Source organism: Mobula birostris, chromosome 2 (assembly GCF_030028105.1).
Source record: "Mobula birostris isolate sMobBir1 chromosome 2, sMobBir1.hap1, whole genome shotgun sequence".
In the NCBI taxonomy this organism is placed as follows: domain Eukaryota; kingdom Metazoa; phylum Chordata; class Chondrichthyes; order Myliobatiformes; family Myliobatidae; genus Mobula; species Mobula birostris.
Genome location: NC_092371.1, coordinates 245,622,526 through 245,642,010, shown reverse-complemented (window position 1 = coordinate 245,642,010; position 19,485 = coordinate 245,622,526). Strand labels below are relative to the sequence as shown.

The 19,485-nt window shown below is 44.6% G+C and overlaps 1 protein-coding gene across 1 annotated transcript in view; it reads right to left on the bottom strand.

Annotated features, from left to right (window-relative positions):
* Nucleotides 1-19,268, bottom strand: part of ufl1 (UFM1-specific ligase 1) — a 111,069-nt gene extending 91,801 nt beyond the window's left edge. Inside the window, exons 1-3 of the mRNA XM_072251669.1 lie at nt 18,852-19,268; nt 15,612-15,757; nt 1,688-1,716 (exon numbers count right to left, since the gene is read on the bottom strand). Of these exons, the coding sequence (XP_072107770.1) occupies nt 1,688-1,716; nt 15,612-15,757; nt 18,852-18,928 (252 nt within the window). The 5' untranslated portion in view covers nt 18,929-19,268. The remainder of the gene's footprint in view (nt 1-1,687; nt 1,717-15,611; nt 15,758-18,851) is intronic.
* Between the last annotated feature and the right edge of the window lie 217 nt (nt 19,269-19,485).

Sequence of the window (19,485 nt, the reverse complement as noted above, 5' to 3'; positions counted from 1 at the left end):
CAAGGTGCTACACATGAGGCTGCTTACCAAGTTAAGAACCAATGGCATTACAGGAAAGTTACTGTTTACCTCCACATCATTGCCATTTACCTGCACTATCCCCAGGCCATTTCATTTTCTTTGTGTACAAATCATTTTCAGAATCAGGTTTATTATCACTGACATACTTCATGAAATTGATTTTGCAACAATATTACATTGCAATACACAATAATTACTATAAATTACAATAACATAAAATAAAGAGTGCAAAAATAGCGCAAAATAGTGAGGTAGTGTTCAGAATCAGAACCAGGTTTAATATCATTGGCATATGTTGTGAAATTTGTTCAGAAATCACAGCAGAGGCAAAAAAAACCTGTGTGCATTTTGTGTACCTGCGCAGAATACCCTTCATAAACTGATTATTTGCCTACAAATTGCATTTTGAAAGCAACTAATGCAATGTTGCATGTATTATCATAACATGGTAGTTGGGGTTTAATAAATATACATTGTGTCAAAAACAGTGTGGGCTTGACTGCTTCTCTCCTCTTATTTACATGCGATACAAGGTAGGTACTCAAACAGAGAACTGATCACTTCATTGCCCTAATTACAACATGGACAATTTACAAATTATTACAAAAAAAAAACTAGACTAAAGTTAGTTTTCTCATGCAGATTGTCTCGCGCCCTTCAGCATAGAGTCAGACAGAACAAAAATAGACTCTTTGGTCCACCATCTCCATGCCAACCACCTTGACTTATTCCGTTTAGCAGCACTTGGTCTGTAGCCAAATTAACTAAGCATTGTTAGTGTCCCAAATCAAACTTAAAGTACTCCTCTGGTGGGAGGAGGAGATAGCAGCGTGCCGAGTGCGCGCAGCCCTCCGGTGAAAATGATATCGTATCCGTTAAATAGGGGCCGTGGACAATTCTGATTTGATGGAGACAGACGTGAAAGCACAGAGGAACATCTGGAGAAATTTCTGAAATGCAGGTTCGCTGCCGCTGTTACTGGGCGATCGAGAATCTTCCCAGGGAAGGCCCCAAAATCCCCGGCTTTGCCTGCTGCTGGCGACCGAGATTGAGGTCCAATCGTTCGGATAGAGATGGTGGTCGGTACCTGGTGTCGGAGGGCTGATCAGAGCTCGAAGTTTTCGGATGACTCAGAGTCGGATTGTAGTCAGCATGGCAGGGAGAGTTTTCTTCCTTCTCCTGTCTGCGTGAGATGTGAGACTTTCGAGAGACTTTGAACTTTTTACTGTGCCATGGACTGTTCTTCATCAAGTTATGGTATTGTTGCACTGTTGTAACTATATGTTATAATTATGTGGTTTTGTTAGTTTTTTCAGTCTTGGTCTGTCCTGTGTTTTGTGATATCACACCGGAGGAAATATTGTATCATTTCTTAATGCATGCATTAAAAATGACACTAAAAGAGGACTGCGTGTCCTCATAATCTAAAGTATTCTGTTCTGAGAGAGATTTATTTTTAACCTTATGGTTCTGTCCAAACTAGTTTCTTTCAAGGGTTTTACATCAGAGCCAGGTCTGTCTATACAAATAGGCACCAACAATACATTCACTGCTTTAATTTGGTCATTGTTAAAAGATTGCAGACATCTGAACCTAAAATTAAACTCAAACTGGACATTCAATGTGCAAAATTAAAATAAAGATTTTAAACAAAACATTTACTCACATGTTGAAGATCCACAATATTTATCCTGCCTGAAAAGTAAGGGAAGTAGAACATTAGAGAGTTTTTAGACAAGAAGAGGCCATTCAGCCCAACAAAGCTTGCCAATTTCCTATTCAAATAGTGTGTTGAAGTAACTATCAAGTTTAGATTTGCAAGTCTCTAAGGTACTACTTTCAGCTACACAACTAGGTAGTTTGTTCCATATGTTCACAACTTGCCGTGTAAAGAAATCCTTCTTGATTTTAGTCTGAAATCTCCCTTTAACTAGTCTCCAACTACGGCCTCGGGTCTTTAATGTGGATTAATTTTGAAGTAGCAGCTAGTATCCACCTTACTGATGCCCTTAATGATTTTGTTCACTTCTATCCTGTCTCCCCTCATTCTCTGTCTACTTAGGCTAAAAAGATTTAATTATTTCAATCTATCTTCCCAGCTCATACCCTGCAGACCTGGAATGAGTCTCATCATCCTTCTCTGGACTCTCTCCAGTGCCTTCACATCTCTCACACGATATGGAGACCCAAATGGTACACAGTACTCAAGGTGTGGCCTCACAAGAGCATTATAAAGCCTAACAAGAACGTCTCTCGACTTGAGCTCCATTGAGCGCATGATATAGCCCAATATTCTGTTAGCCTTCTTAATCACTCCTGTGCATTGTCTAGATACTGATAGTGATGGGTCTACTGGGACGCCCAAATCCTTCTCGTGCAGTGCACTTTCTAACTCAAGACCCCCACTGTATGTTTATATCTAATATTTCTACTTCCTGTATGTAATATTTTACATTTACTTGTATTAAATTTCATCTGTCATTTATCTGCCCACATCTGGATTTTGTTTAGATCTAACTGTTGATTCTGCTGTCTGAATGTTATCAACCCGGCCCCCTAATTTTGTGTCATTGGCAAACTTTACTAGTTTATTTGTTATGTGCTTACCCAAAACCTTAATGTAAATTAAAAACAACAGTGGCCGCAAAACTGATCCCTGCGGAACCCCAGTTTTAACATCTTCTAAGTGTGAAAGTGATCCTCTCACCACAACTTGTTTTCTGTTTTTGAGGCAATTCACGCTCCTTACCCTGAATCCCTACCTCCTGGAATTTGATAATTAACTTCTTGTGAGCTACCTTGTCAAAAGCCTTCTGAAGGTCCAAGTAAATTATATCACCATTACTGTTATCATAAATTGTAGTTGCCCCTTCGTAGAACTCCAGCATATCAGTAAAACATGATTTCCCCTTTCTGAACCCATGCTGACTTTCTGCTAACATGCTTGTTCTTATCAGCTGCTTTTCCATTTCATTCTTTGTTATTGTTTCCATTATCTTACCTACAATACACATGAAGCTTACTGGTCTACCGTTACCAGAGTCAGTGCAGACACCCTTCTTGTATACCGGGACAACATTAGCCCACTTCCAGTCCTTAGTGATTTCACCAGTCTTTACTGACTTTTGAAAAACAACATTAGGGGTTTGCATATATAATCACAGATCACTTTAAATATTTAAAAAGGCAAATTAAAATTTATATAAAAGTTGAATAGCCATTTTTGTTCCCTCTAATAAAATATTCACCCAAAACATAGCTTTCAAAACCGTACCTTTTTCCTACTTTTAAAAAATCTATCTATAATTTGCCAAAAATCTATGGAAAAGATGGCAAAACAGGAGTGGGAAACCTACAGTATTAGAATCTGAATTCAGCTGAAAATATCAGATAGAAACCTTAAGTTCAAGCTTGTTAAAAAGTGTTCAAAGTAAATCTTATTATGGTATATATATGTCACCATATGCAACGCAGAAATTCATTTTCTTGTAGGCATGTATGAAAGACCGTCCAGCTGGGGCACTGAAACAGACTGGAGGAGACAAACAGCAAATGCACAAAGCAGGAATAATAATAATAAATAAACAAGGAATAAATTTTGACAGCATGAGACAAAGAGTCCTTGAAAGTAATGTCACGTACCCTGTGACGGGGATAAAGAACCAGCAGAGATGGAAAACACTTTGGAGTCTCGTATTGCTATAAACTAATAATATTTATTAGTAACTATGCAATACAGTAATATAAATGTAGATAAATCAAACAGGTTAGCATTGATTATATATAAAAGTAAGTGTGGAATATATATGTATGAAAACCAAGCTTCTTTAAGTCTAGGGGTAAAAAGATACAGTCTTACGATGTTGAGTAAAGTTCAGTTCAGTTCAGTTCGTGGTATTTAGTTGAGTAGTGATGGAGAGACAGTGAGAGAGTGAGTTGAGTTTTCAGGTGAGCTGATGCCGTCGATCTTCTCGTCGTCCTCCGAAATCCTTTACAAGTCACCGACTGTGACTTTAACCAGGGGGACCGGTTTTCCTGTGGTGGAGCTATCACCCAGGCGAGGGTGGACACACAGACAACTCCCCAACACTCAACCCCTTCTTCACCGATGGAATAGCAATTTGGATCGATCCTCCAAAACCCACTTTCTCTGCAGGCACAACAATGCTCATTTAGTGTCCAGATCATGTGTCCTGAGGTCTGTATCATCTGATCTCCCATTTATCCCACCAGGCTGAGCATCACCTGTCACTCAAAGAGTCCCTCCCTCCTTTGTCTGTGAAGAAATGCACAAGCAGGCAACCTGTCCTTGGAAGTAACATCAATAACAAGCTGAAAATCATAACATCGAGTGTCCATTAAATAATACTGCCTTCAGTCACCATAGCAACTTATGAGCTGCTCAGTGCTGTCTCCAACTCCAAACTCAGTAGAAATCCAAAGTTACTTCCAATGCCTTAAAGTGACAGTCCAACCGTTAATCTTTGTCTCTCTCTCTCTCTTTTCAAAAGCAACATATCGGTGGTAAATAACTCTGTCTCGCTCTCTCTCTCTCTCTCTCTCCTTTCCAAACAAACCATCAATGATAAATGTCTCTCTCCAAACAGTTAATAGGGGCATTCCAGGATCCCCTCGCAGTAAGCACACTCGTAGTGGGCACATTTCAATGACAGGGCAAGGGAAGTTGAGTGAGTTGGCTGAAGAGCCTGATGGCTGAGGGGTAATGACTGCTCCTGAACCTGGTGGTGTGAGCACAGAGACTTCTGTATCTTCTTCCTGATGGCAGCCGTGAGAAGAGAGAATGACCACTGGGTGGTGAGTGTCCCTGATGATGGATGCTGCTTTCTTGGGACAACACTTCATGCAGATGTGTTCAATAGTGGGGAGGGCTTTACCCGCGATGGACAGGTAAACACAGGTCTTTAAATAATTTTTTAGGAAAGACAGAAAGGCATTGATAAACAGATATATCCAATACTGTTCCTAAAGTGCAACAGAAAAATACTCCGCACCATATTAGACCCTTCCCACCATTGCGTATATCTAGTACAAGAAGTACTGCTGTAAGAAGCATCCATCAAGGACCCCCATCACCTAGGCCATGCTCTCTTCTCACTGCTACCATCAGGAAGGAGGTACAGGAGAAAGAGGTCCCATACTACCAGGTGCAGGAAGTTATTTTACTTTAACCATCAGGTATCTGAGCCAGAGGAAATAACTTCACGGAGCACAACACTGATCATTGAACACAACCTTTGGACTTACTTTCAAGGACTCTATAACTAATCTTATCAGTTCATTCATTTATTTATTTAATAGTTATTACTTGTTAATATTTGCATTTAGGTTTTTATTGATTCTATTTCACTACTTTGTTCTACTGTGAATTCCTGCAAGAAAATGAATCTCAGGGTAGTATTGGGTGACATATATGTATTTTGATAATAAAATTAACTTTGAACAAGATTCAAATTCCTCAGTTCTGAAGAAGTCTCAGCCTAAAACATTGACTGTTCATTCATTTGTACATATGCTTCCACTATCATTCCCTTGTTTAAGTTTTAAATCCTAACTTTTGGCCACAGAAAATACAGTGGAAGTCAACAGCGAAAGATAGACATGTGCACACTGAGAGCCGTTCACAGAATTATTTTGTGAATGGTAAATGACGCAATTTTTACAATAGGCAAAATTGATCTTTCATACTGGCTTTCCTCTCACCAACTACAGATATGAAATGTGAGAGCCTTTTACAAAGTGATTTTCTTTAGATGGATTTTGACAATGGTGTATCGGTAGAATGTATTTAATACATTATACACTTAATTCATAATCAGTTAAGTTATTACATACATAAAAGGCTTAAGATGGGTAATGAATAAGTTCTATAAAGTGAAATGTGCCCATGTTGATCATGACTCAGTAATGCTGGACTATACCTTCCAACATCAGTTATAGTTGTGACCAAGTTATCAGAAGATGCCGATAAGAGATATAAGCGAAAGACAAATGGAGGAAATATTCAAAATGCTAATAAGAGAGAGACGAGAGGGATTAACGAAAAGGAGACACAGTTCCGAGTATTGTCAGAGACCGGTTGCTTTGAACCTGAACTGTTTGAAGTTTGATGGACAGACAATACCCCAGCAGGGGGATAAAAGGAACAGGTTCGCTAAGGCAAGGGACACACACGACACCACGAGATAACGAGACCCTGGAAAAGCGGTGTGCCCCCACAAGTTAGTGGGAGTTTTGGAGGTCTGGTCGCGGGACCAACCATAGACGCACAGGGTGAGAAGGTACGATCGGCGGGAACCTGGTGTGTGTGTCCACCCTTGCCTGGGTGCCGGGTTCACTGCGGAAGAACGGTCGTATCCGGAACGGAGGGGTCACAGTTGGTGACCTCAGAAGACATTAAAAAGGGCTCGCGCCGAAAGCTAACTGCGAGGAACATCAAAGGTCTGTTGAATCCGATTTGAATATCAGCATTCGCTTTCTCTCTCTCTCCCCAATGGCACGACGGCGATTACTGCAAACTGAAACTGAACTGAACTCTGTGTCACTTGAGACTGATCATTTTACCCCTAGACTGCGATAGAGCTTAATTGATCCTATTATCCTAGTTCTGTGTACATGTGTGTTTTATCATTGCTAACCTGTTGCATTTATATCCTTACTATTAGAGTACTGTGTTACTTATTTCTTTAATAAAACTTTCTTAGTTCCAGTAATCCAGACTCCAACTAAGTGGTCCATTTCTGCTGGTTTGGCAACCCAGTTACAGGGTACATAACATAAGTGGGGTTCTCGTCCGCAATTTTGAATGCTAAATTTGGGACGGAGTAAATTGATTGGGTTAAAATTCCCGAAAGAAAGAAAAGGCAAACAGCAGAAATGGAGATTGAGGAATTTCTAAAGGCGCCAACCTTGGAGGCATTAGAGGATGCCAGGAAAGTAGAATTGGCAGCTGTGGCCAAACGGTCGAATCTTGTTAAGGGGAAGTCAACAATGAGGAGAGAGGAGATGCACAGAGCTATCACAGAGCATTATGTGTCTAAAGGTGTGTTTCCCCAAAGGGAGCTGGAGGTGATATCTATGGGAAAACCAGGTGGAGACGCAGTACAGGTGCAGATGGAAAAATTGAGACTCGAGCTTGAGTTCCGGGTAAGACAGCTAGAACACGAAGAGAAACAGAACGGCAAGAGAGAGAGAAGCAGTTAGAATGGCAGGAGGGAGGGAGGGAGAGAGAGAGAGAGAGAAAGAGAGAAGAGAGGCAGTTGGAGAAACAGAAGGAAAGAGAATTTGAGCTGGAGAGGTTAAAGATGATGGCAGCGCAGGGGCCCATGCCGAACTGAGGTGGAGGGTTCAGGGCGACCCAGGAGGTTAGGCTGGTTCCCCCATTTGACGAGACCGATGTTGATCGGTACTTTCTCCATTTTGAAAAAGTTGCTGCAAGTCAGGACTGGCTGAGGGATAAGTGGGCTGTTTTGCTTCAGAGTGTACTTAAAGGAAAAGCCCAACAAGCCTACTCGGCTTTGTCCGCAGAAGATGCCCAGAGGTATGAGGTGGCGAAAGAGGCCATCCTCAGGATTTATGAATTGGTCCCGGAGGCATACCGGCAGAGGTTCCGGAATGCAAGGAAGCAGTGGGACCGCACGTATTTAGAGTTTGCCCGTGAGATGCAGACATATTGTGAGCGTTGGTGTGCCTCGAAAGGGGTCAATGGGGATTATGACAGACTGCTACAGCTAATCCTGATTAAGCAGTTTAAAGGTTGTGTCCCTGAAGGTATGAGACCCTACCTAGATGAGAAAGAGGCAGACACTTTAGCCGCAACTGCTAAGTTAGCGGATGAATACGAGTTGACACATAAAACGAAGTTTGCTCGAGTAAAGGCTACCAGAAGGGTAGTCAGGACAGCGGGGAGAGTCCGCCAGAAAAGTCAGAAAGTAAGCCGGGGACTAGTGAGAAGGATAAGGTAGACTGGGAGCAGTTTGGTAGGAAGTCTCCTGGGGTCGTATGTTATAATTGTGGGAAAGTCGGACACTTCGCGTCCAGGTGCTTTGCCCCAAAGAAGGAGACGGGAAAAGGGAAAACAGCGGTTCCAACTGGCTGTATTGAGCTGGTAAGCAAACCGCTAGGAGAGAAGAGATCTTTTAAAGTTCAGGAAGGGCGCGAGAGGTTTATCTCGGCTGGATTGGTGTCGGTGAAGGAAGGGTTAAACCCAGTTCCAGTACGGATCTGGAGAGACACGGGAGCGTGTCAGTCATTGATATTAAAGGGTGTGTTAGACTTTAGTTCAGAGACCGAGACTGGGAAAGTCAGGGTCATAAAAGGCATTGGGGAAGGGACTGAGGCAGTACCTTTGCACCAGGTACACCTGAAAAGCGACTTGGTCTCCGGACTGGTCACAATCGGGGTAAGGCCCGAACTACTGATGAAAGACGTGGAAGTCTTACTCGGTAATGACCTTGCCAGCGGAAATGTGTTCTCAGCAGTAAAACTGACAAGCCAGCCTGCCAGCATTGAGGCCCCGCCCATGGACTCACAGGTTTATCCCGTTGGCGCAGTGACTCGGCGTGTGTCCAGAAAGGCTGCCGAAGTAACTATAGAATTGGCCGAGACGTTTTTACCAGCCTTGTACCGGGGGGGGTCAGAAAGTGAAAAGGAGGAGCGTAGTGGAACAGGAGGAAGTGAGGGAGCTGCGGCAGACTTAGCATTAGCCAAGAAGGAATTTGTACAGGCACAGGAGCGAGACGAGGAGCTGATGGTTTCGGCGGAGACAGCTCTCTCTGACGCAGAATTAAAAAGGGAGCCAGTGGGCTATTATGTGAAGGAGGGAGTACTAAGGAAGAAATAGAGACCAAGTACCGTGCCCGCAGATGAGATACGGGGGATGGTGCCAAAAATTTATGGGGATGAGATTCTTAACCTGGCCCACAAGATACCCCTCAGTGGACATTTTGGGGGGAGGAAAACAGTTGGCAGAATCATGAAAGAGTTTTACTGCTGCACAGGAGGAAGGATGATATTGATTATTGCAGACGTAAGCTGACACAGTTACAGGCTTTTGATATGTTAACAGCTTGCCACGATAGGCGAACAAACTTAGTCGGTGTTATCACAAAAATTAATGAGGCTAGGCTGCCACCTGATAAGGGGAAAACCCATTTTGAAAAGATAAGTATGGGGCCGACCAGATGGGAGGTGTCTATTGTTTTGATGAGTTTTGCTGATAAGGTCTCTCCCTTAATCCCCGAACAAAGCGACCCGTAAGAGAGCTAATTAAACGGCACGCACACATAGGTCCAAATGTCCCAAGGTGATGCAAAGAGCTGGGTATGGAGTTGTTGTCACATCAGGTCAGCCTAGTGAGCAACACCCCTATAGAATGATTAATTCAGTGACAAAAGGGCTAAAGAACACAGAAGTGTATATTGGCGATGTAGTGGTCCGGAGTGACACGTGGGGAAAGCACATTGTGGCACTGTTTAAACGGCTGTCTAAAGCCAGCCTGACAGTGAACCTCGCAAAAAGTGAATTCGGCCAGGGAGAAATCACTTATCCAGGATTTGTGGTAAGACGGGCAGCTGGCACCGATGCAAGTTAAGGTGCGGGCTATCTCTCTGACGTCCCAACCCCGACAGACAAGAGAGCCCTGAGAAGGTTCTTGGAGATGGTGGGGTACTATAGGAAGTTTTGCAAGAACTTTGCGGCAGATTTAAAAGGGCAGAAATCCTGCTTCGGGTTTGATTCGAAGAAGGAGTCTGAGAGTCTGAGTGGGAGTGCCGAGAAAGATATTTTTGAAATTTTCGTTATTTTTTTTTCTCCAACGGCGTTCTGAGAGGCGGGACTGCGCAGGCGAGTGACGTCGGGCTGTGCAGCACGGCAGATTTAAAAGGAACAGAGCCTCATAGAGCGGGCGGCGGAGTGAGCCGGGAGCAGAGTGAAGGCTTAAGGGCTTCGGCTCAACGGGCTTAGGCAGAAACGGGCGAGGCAAGGAAGGTTTGGCATTCATTTTCTGTTGTTATTTGAGGAGAGGGGCAGTATGAGTGTGAGGGCAGTTTGCTGTTCTCGGTGTCGGATGTGGGAGGCCCTGGAGTCTCCAAGCCTCCCGGACGTCTACATCTGCGCCAAGTGCATCGAGATGCAGCTCCTAAGGGACCGCGTTACAGAACTGGAGCTGCAGCTCGATGACCTTTGTCTGGTCAGGGAGAGTGAGGAGTTGATAGAGAGGAGTTGCAGGCAGGTGGTCACGCTGGGGCCACAGGACGCAGACAAGTGGGTCACGGTTAGGAAGGGGAAGGGGAAGAGTCAGGTAATAGGGAGTACCCCGGTGGCTGTACCCCTTAACAATAGGTACTCCTGTTTGAGTACTGTTGGGGGGGACAGCTTACCCGGGGGAAGCGACAGTGGCCGTGCCTCCGGCACAGAGTCTGGCCCTGTAGCTCAGAAGGGTAGGGCAAGGAAGAGGAGGGCAGTTGTGATAGGGGACTCGATAGTAAGGGGGTCAGATAGGCGATTCTGTGGACGCAGTCCAGAGACCCGGATGGTAGTCTGCCTCCCTGGTGCCAGGGTCCGGGATATTTCTGATCGTGTCCAAGATATCCTGAAGCGGGAGGGTGAGGAGCCAGAGGTCGTGGTACATATAGGTACCAATGACATAGGTAGGAAAAGGGATGAGGTCCTGAAAGGAGAATATAGGGAGCTAGGAAGGGAGTTGAGAAAAAGGACCGCAAAGGTAGTAATCTCGGGATTACTACCTGTGCCATGCGAGAGTGAGAGTAGGAATGCGATGAGGTGGAGGATAAATGCGTGGCTGAGGGATTGGAGCAGGGGGCAGAGATTCAAGTTTTTGGATCATTGGGACCTCTTTTGGCGCAGGCGTGACCTGTACAAAAGGGACGGGTTGCACCTGAATCCTAGGGGGACCAATATCCTGGCAGGGAGATTAGCGAGGGCTACTGAGGTGATTTTAAACTAGAATGGTTGGGGGTGGGAATCAAATTAAAGAGGCTAGGCGTGAGGAGGTTAGTTCACAACAGGGGGATGGGAACCAGTGCAGAGAGACAGCGGGGTGTAAAGTGAGGGTAGAGCAAAAAGTACTAAGGAGAAGAGTAAATGTGGCAGGCCGACAAATCCAGGGCAAGCATTAAAAATGGCGACTTTTCAACATAATTGTATAAGGGCTAAGAGAGTTGTAAAAGAGCGCTTGAAGGCTTTGTGTGTCAATGCAAGGAGCATTCGTAATAAGGTGGATGAATTGAAAGTGCAGATTGTTATTAATGATTATGATATAGTTGGGATCACAGAGACATGGCTCCAGGGTGACCAAGGATGGGAGCTCAACGTTCAGGGATATTCAATATTCAGGAGGGATAGACATGAAGGAAGGAGAGGTGGGGTGGCGTTGCTGGTTAAAGAAGAGATTAACGCAATAGAAAGGAAGGACATAAGCTGGGAAGATGTGGAATCGATATGGGTAGAGCTGCGTAACACTAAGGGGCAGAAGACGCTGGTGGGAGTTGTGTACAGGCCACCTAACAGTAGTAGTGAGGTCGGAGATGGTATTAAACAGGAAATTAGAAATGTGTGCAATAAAGGAACAGCAGTTATAATGGGTGACTTCAATCTACATGTAGATTGGGTGAACCAAATTGGTAAAGGTGCTGAGGAAGAGAATTTCTTGGAATGTATGCGGGATGGTTTTTTGAACCAACATGTCAAGGAACCAACTAGAGAGCAGGCTATTCTGGACTGGGTTTTGAGCAATGAGGAAGGGTTAATTAGCAATCTTGTCGTGAGAGGCCCCTTGGGTAAGAGTGACCATAATATGGTGGAATTCTTCATTAAGATGGAGAGTGACATAGTTAATTCAGAAACAAAGGTTCTGAACTTAAAGAGGGGTAACTTTGAAGGTATGAGACGTGAATTAGCTAAGATAGGCTGGCAAATGACACTTAAAGGATTGACGGTGGATATGCAATGGCAAACATTTAAAGGTTGCATGGATGAACTACAACAATTGTTCATCCCAGTTTGGCAAAAGAATAAATCAAGGAAGGTAGTGCACCTGTGGCTGACAAGAGAAATTAGGGATAGTATCAATTCCAAAGAAGAAGCATACAAATTAGCCAGAAAAAGTGGCTCACCTGAGGACTGGGAGAAATTCAGAGTTCAGCAGAGGAGGACAAAGGGCTTAATTAGGAAGGGGAAAAAAGATTATGAGAGAAAGCTGGCAAGGAACATAAAAACTGACTGTAAAAGCTTTTATAGATGTGTGAAAAGAAAAAGATTGGTTAAGACAAATGTAGGTCCCCTACAGACAGAAACAGGTGAATTGATTATGGGGAGCAAGGACATGGCAGACCAATTGAATAATTACTTTGGTTCTGTCTTCACTAAGGAGGACATAAATAATCTTCCAGAAATAGTAGGGGACAGAGGGTCCAGTGAGATGGAGGAACTGAGCAAAATACTTGTTAGTAGGGAAGTGGTGTTAGGTAAATTGAAGGGATTGAAGGCAGATAAATCCCCAGGGCCAGATGGTCTGCATCCCAGAGTGCTTAAGGAAGTAGCCCAAGAAATAGTGGATGCATTAGTGATAATTTTTCAAAACTCGTTAGATTCTGGACTAGTTCCTGAGGATTGGAGGGTGGCTGATGTAACCCCACTTTTTAAAAAAGGAGAGAGAGAGAAACCGGGGAATTATAGACCGGTTAGCCTAACGTCTGTGGTGGGGAAACTGCTGGAGTCAGTTATCAAAGATGTGATAACAGCACATTTGGAAAGCGGTGAAATCATCGGACAAAGTCAACATGGATTTGTGAAAGGAAAATCATGTCTGACGAATCTCATTGAATTTTTTGAGGATGTAACTAGTAGAGTGGATATGGGAGAACCAGTGGATGTGGTATATTTGGATTTTCAAAAGGCTTTTGACAAGGTCCCACACAGGAGATTAGTGTGCAAACTTAAAGCACATGGTATTGGGGGTAAGGTATTGATGTGGATGGAGAATTGGTTAGCAGACAGGAAGCAAAGAGTGGGAATAAACAGGACCTTTTCAGAATGGCAGGCGGTGACTAGTGGGGTACCGCAAGGCTCAGTGCTGGGACCCCAGTTGTTTACAATATATATTAATGACTTGGATGAGGGAATTAAATGCAGCATCTCCAAGTTTGCGGATGACACGAAGCTGGGTGGCAGTGTTAGCTGTGAGGAGGATGCTAAGAGAATGCAGAATGACTTGGATAGGTTGGGTGAGTGGGCAAATTCATGGCAGATGCAATTTAATGCGGATAAATGTGAAGTTATCCACTTTGGTGGCAAAAATAGGAAAACAGATTATTATCTGAATGGTGGCCGATTAGGAAAAGGGGAGGTGCAACGAGACCTGGGTGTCATTATACACCAGTCATTGAAAGTGGGCATGCAGGTACAGCAGGCGGTGAAAAAGGCGAATGGTATGCTGGTATTTATAGCGAGAGGATTCGAATACAGGAGCAGGGAGGTACTACTGCAGTTGTACAAGGCCTTGGTGAGACCACACCTGGAGTATTGTGTGCAGTTTTGGTCCCCTAATCTGAGGAAAGACATCCTTGCCATAGAGGGAGTACAAAGAAGGTTCACCAGATTGATTCCTGGGATGGCAGGACTTTCATATGAAGAAAGACTGGATGAACTGGGCTTGTACTCGTTGGAATTTAGAAGATTGAAGGGGGATCTGATTGAAACGTATAAAATCCTGAAAGGATTGGACAGGCTAGATGCAGGAAGATTGTTCCCAATGTTGGGGAAGTCCAGAACAAGGGGTCACAGTTTGAGGATAAAGGAGAAGCCTTTTAGGACCGAGATTAGGAAAAACTTCTTCACTCAGAGAGTGGTGAATCTGTGGAATTCTCTGCCACAGGAAGCAGTTGAGGCCAGTACATTGGCTATATTTAAGAGGGAGTTAGATATGGCCCTTGTGGCTACGGGGATCAGGGGGTATGGAGGGAAGGCTGGGGCGGGGTTCTGAGTTGGATGATCAGCCATGATCATAATAAATGGCGGTGCAGGCTCGAAGGGCCGAATGACCTACTCCTGCACCTATTTTCTATGTTTCTATATTACCCACCCTCTTACTAAGCTTTTGCCAAAGAATGCTAAGTTGGTCCAGGACGACTCTTGTTATCTTGGGAAAAGCACTGAGAAGTTACACTGATCACAACCCATTAGTGTTTTTGGCCACTATGAAGTTTGCTAAGTTGGAGCCTGGTCTTAGAGGATTATTAAAATAACACATATAAAAGGAACGGAAAATGTGATTGCTGACTGTCTGTCAAGGTGTTGGCAACTTAAAATTCTCTGTATTAGCCAAATAGCTGATGAACGTGTATATTTGTGTGTATCTAATAATGTATTCATGCCTATAATTTTTACCCCGGTAAAAATCCTTTGAAGGGTAGGGGTGTGACCAAGTTATCAGAAGATGCCGATAAGAGAGATAAGAAAGAGACAAATTGGGGAAACATTCAAAATGCTAATAAGAGAGAGAGAGACGAGAGGGATTAACAAAAAGGAGACACAGTTCCGAGTATTGTCAGAGACCGGTTGCTTTGAACCTGAACTGTTTGAAGTCTGATGGACAGGCGATACCCCAGCAGGGGGATAAAAGGAACAGGTTTGCTAAGGCGAGGGACACACACGACACCACGAGATAACGAGACCCTGGAAAAGCGGTGTGCCCCCACAAGTTGGTGGGAGTTTTGGAGGTCTGCTCGCGGGACCAACCATAGACGCACAGGGTGAGAAGGTACGATCGGCGGGAACCTGGTGTGTGTGTCCACCCTTGCCTGGGTGCCGGGTTCACTGTGGAAGAACGGTCGTATCCGGAACGGAGGGGTCACAGTCGGTGACCTCAGAAGACATTAAAAACGGCGCATGCCGAAAGTTAACTGCGAGGAACATCAAAGGTCTGTTGAATCCGATCTGAATATCAGCATTCGCTTTCTCTCTCTCCCCCCAACGGCACGACGGCGATTACTGCAAACTGAAACTGAACTGAACTCTGTGTCACTTGAGACTGATAATTTTACCCCTAGACTGCCATAGAGCTTGATTGATCCTATTATCCTAGTTCTGTGTACATGTGTGTTTTATCATTGCTAACCTGTTGCATTTCTATCCTTACTATTAGAGTACTGTGTTACTTATTTCTTTAATAAAACTTTCTTAGTTCCAGTAATCCAGACTCCAACTAAGTGGTCCATTTCTGCTGGTTTGGCAATCCAGTTACGGGGTACATAACATAGTTTTCACATTAAATTCATATTGCCTTTATACAGTCTCTTAAAATTTAGCAGAGATCTGGTAAAGACCATTTAGACCCAACAGCAGAATTAGGCTATTCTGGCCATCAAATATGTCCATTGAAAAAGTTTAAATTGATAAATGTTTTAAGAAAAAAGAATTACATGGATGGAATGAACCAGCTTGTTCTTTGAAAGTGAAGACAGAAACTCATTGGGCCAAATATCCTACTTCAGTGCTATATCCTGATTGAAGGGAGTTCCAATTACCAAGTGGCATACAATTTGCAAACTCACCTCCATGAATGTACAGCTCATCCTGCATCTCTTTAGCAACTTGAGCTGGAGTGATATACTCCTTACCATCCAATGTGTGTATCACATCCAACTGTTTGTCCGCTATCAGCTTAGCAACAATTTCAACACAGTTTCGTTCCGATAACCTACAGAAATGAGATTGTAAATAAAATCAGATCTACAGTACTGCACAAAAGTCTTCTGCACATATGTATAGCTAGAGTGCATGCACAGTACTGTATCAGTCAAGGTGGAGCGGAGAGCACGTTTGTAACCTGGCAGGAGCAAAGGATGTTCAGAATGGTGAGAGAGGAACGCCACGGGAGAGTTGTGGGTCAGGTGGCAGAGGAAAGCCAGGGGCAGACACACCCAGCCCCGAGACACCAGGCAAGGGCACTTGATTCCAAACAATTGGTTTACTCATCATTACAGAATGTCTCTTTGGTGCTTTCCTCTCCCTCCTCTCTCCCTTCCTCTTTTCCTAAACATGATTCCCCTCTCCCCGTCCCCTTCTCACTCTCAGTCCACAATACAGACCCTTATCAGAATCAGGTTTATCATCACTCATTTTTTTCCCCAACAGCAGTACAGTGCAATGCATGAAATTACTACAGTACTGTGCAAAAGTCTTAGGCTTCCTAGCTATATATGCGCCTAAGACTTTTGCATAATACTATGTTGCTCATTTTTAAAATACAGGTCGACTAGCCCTTATCCAAAATTATAAAATCCAAAAACTTTCAAATGTGGAATTCTTTTCAGTGCTGACATGACATCACAAATGGAAAATCCTCCAAGACGCTGGGAAGGTTGATGCACAAGTCGCTGCGCACCACACAGTTCCGAGAAGTGATTTCACATATGTAATAAACAGCAGTCAATCAAAAATAGAAAAACACTCAATAAAGCAAAAAGTGAAGATCTGGATAATGCATTGAAACAGTGGATTCGTCAGACTGAACACATGTTGCTTCACAGTGCGCTGATCATGAAACAAGCAAAGGTCTATCACAATGAACTGAAATTGAAGGCAATTGTGAATATTCAACAGGCCAGTTACAGAGATTTAACAAAAGGCATAGCATTAAATTTAAAGATTTGTGGTGATAAAGCATCTGCTGATCACAAAGCAGCAAAGAAATTCACTGATGAGTTTGCCAAGATCATTGCTGATGAAAATCCAACATGAACAGCTGTATCAGTACAGATGTGTGATGAAGTGTAAGATGAAGACTGCTTACCAGTAGCACACAAATTCAGTGTCGGGAATTATGGTGATCTCAAGCTATCTCATTATATATTCCAAAATCCCATAAAATCTGAAATCCGACACACTTCTGGCCCCAAGCATTTCAAATAGGGGGTACTCAAACTATATGTCTTTTTTAAGGTAGCCTCCAACCTAATGGCATGAATATTGATTTTTCCTTCTAGTAGTTTATTTCCCTCTCCCTCCCTCCCAATCTTTTTCTATTTCCCCACTCTGGTCTCTTGCCTCTTCTTACCTGCCTAACACCTCCTCCTGTGTCTCCTCCTCTTTCTCTTTCTCCTATGGTTCACTCTCCTCTCTGATCGAATTCCCTCCTCTCCAGCCCTTCACCTTTCCTACCCACCTAGCTTCACGAATCACTTTCTAGCTATCCTCCTCCACCCCCCAACCTTTTTATTCTGGCATCCTCCCCCTTTGTTTCCAGTCCTGAAGACGGGTCTCAGCCCGAAATGTCGACTATTCATTAATTTCTCTGCCTGACCTGCTGAGTTCCTCCAGCATTTGTGTGTGTTGCTTTGGATTTCCAGCATCTGCAGATTTTCTTGTCTTTAGGCTGGTGGCGTAGTGGCATCAGTGCTGGACTTTGGGACGAAAGGTCCTGAGTTTGAATCCAGCTGGCTCCCCTGCACACTTTCCATCCGTGCTGGGTTACGAGCTGGTGATCTCTTTGGAAACTCACCCGGCAGAAGGCAATGGCAAACCACTTCTGTAACTTGCCTTGTACGCGGTTCCCCACTACGTCAGAGCGGCATGAAGGTCCGCTAACCGGAGAAACTTTCCTATCTTTTTCAAGGATCAAATTTATTCGCCATATGCAGTTACCTGCATTAGGGATTTGTCCTGGTTTGTTGGCATGACATACAACAAAAAAAAGTTCAATAATTTTAAAGGAAAAAGAATTATATGAAAATAAAGATAGAGGTGAAAGTACAAATATGGATTTAAAAGTGCATAAATACTGGCATGTTCAACATGGACAGCAAAGTGGGTTAGAGTTTACTGCGCAGTGATTGATGTGATAGATGGGGTGGTGGAGGGGCCAACTGGAACAGGATAATGTGACTCTGGGCACAGATTGTTTCACTGCATGTTTTGATCTACTTATGACAAATAAAGCTAATCTCTTCGACGGTATTGTGGTTCCACAGGGTGGAATTAGAAACTGCACTTTGAAGATACTACATGAAAGTGAGTAACTTCAGAATGCACAACAGCTCTGTAATCCTCAAACATATGGAAGCAACTGCAGTCTCCAAGTTTGGAAGTAACAATTCCAAAATTACTCACTTGCTTCGCACATGTGTTTTCTTTAAAATGGTAAGGTTTATGTCAATGTAGATTATTTTCAGACATACAGCCGTTGATTTTTGTTTAGAGTCCATAAAGCGTTAAAGCACGACGACAGGTAAAGTGATCAGTGAAAGGCCAATTAGTACTAAATAGGAAAACGGGACTGACACAAAGTTGAACTAAACCATCACCCGTCTCTGCAGAACTGGGCCTTTAACGCGGGATGCACGGCTGCTGAAAGTTTCAGGCCGAAGGGAACTGAGCGCAGTCGTTATAGGAAGTGAGTGGGGTAGCAAGGGAATGTGTACCTGAGAGGGTTGGAGAGGAAATGTGTACCCCGGGGTAGGGTGGCAGTACCCGGGGGGATTTGGGGTGCGTGTGTACTGGGGTATACCCTTGGGGAGGGGGCTCTATACGGCAGCCGGATAAAGCAGGAGCCTTTCTATAGATGACTCGTTTTGCGTACCACTGTCCACCACCACCCTACTTCCCTCCGTCTCTCCCCCAACACTCCCCTCCCTACCCTCTCCCTCCACACTCCCCTCCGTCTCTCCTCCCTCCCCCCTCCCCCTCTCCCTCCACACCCCTCCCTACCCCTACCCTCCCTCCACACTCCCCTCCCTACCCGTCCTCCCGCTGCCCCTCCATCTCTCCCCCCTCATCCCCTCCACTCTGACTACCTCTGCGCGGTGCTGGCGAACTGCGCTCGCTGGAAGTCGGCCGCCAGCCGGCGGATCTCGGCCCAGTCTGCAGCCATTTTCGGTCGCTCGGTCGGTCAGCCGGCCGGCTGTGATGGTCGCTGGCGGAGCCGGGGGTGTACGGCGGACAGGGCCCGGGGCCCGGGGATGTGCACTCGGGACCCGCCGCAATCACACGTCCGCAGTACAGCTGCCGTACGGGCTCTCGGCGCGGCCAAACCTCTCCGCACGACAGGCGTTCTCGTTCCTCTGGCGAAATTCACTCCGCCTCTCTGCTCTTCTGCAGAGCAACACTTCCAAAGTGAGAATCACTGACCTGCGGGGTGTGAAATCAGCCTTGCCACAGATTACAAAAATAAATAACAAAAGGGAAAGAAGGGATTTTATGCCGTGGCTGCTGCCATCCAGAACCCGGATAGCAGAGGGGAAGACGCTGTTCCCGGGTCGTTGAGTGTGTGCCCTCCCCTCAGGTTTCTGTACCTCCTTCCTGACAGTACCAGTGTGGAGTCCTGGGTGATGGGGCGACTGGTGCCCATGATTTACAACTTACTGCAGCTTCTTCCAATCCTGTACAGGCGCCCCTCCATAACAAACGGCGATGCAACCAGTTAGAAAG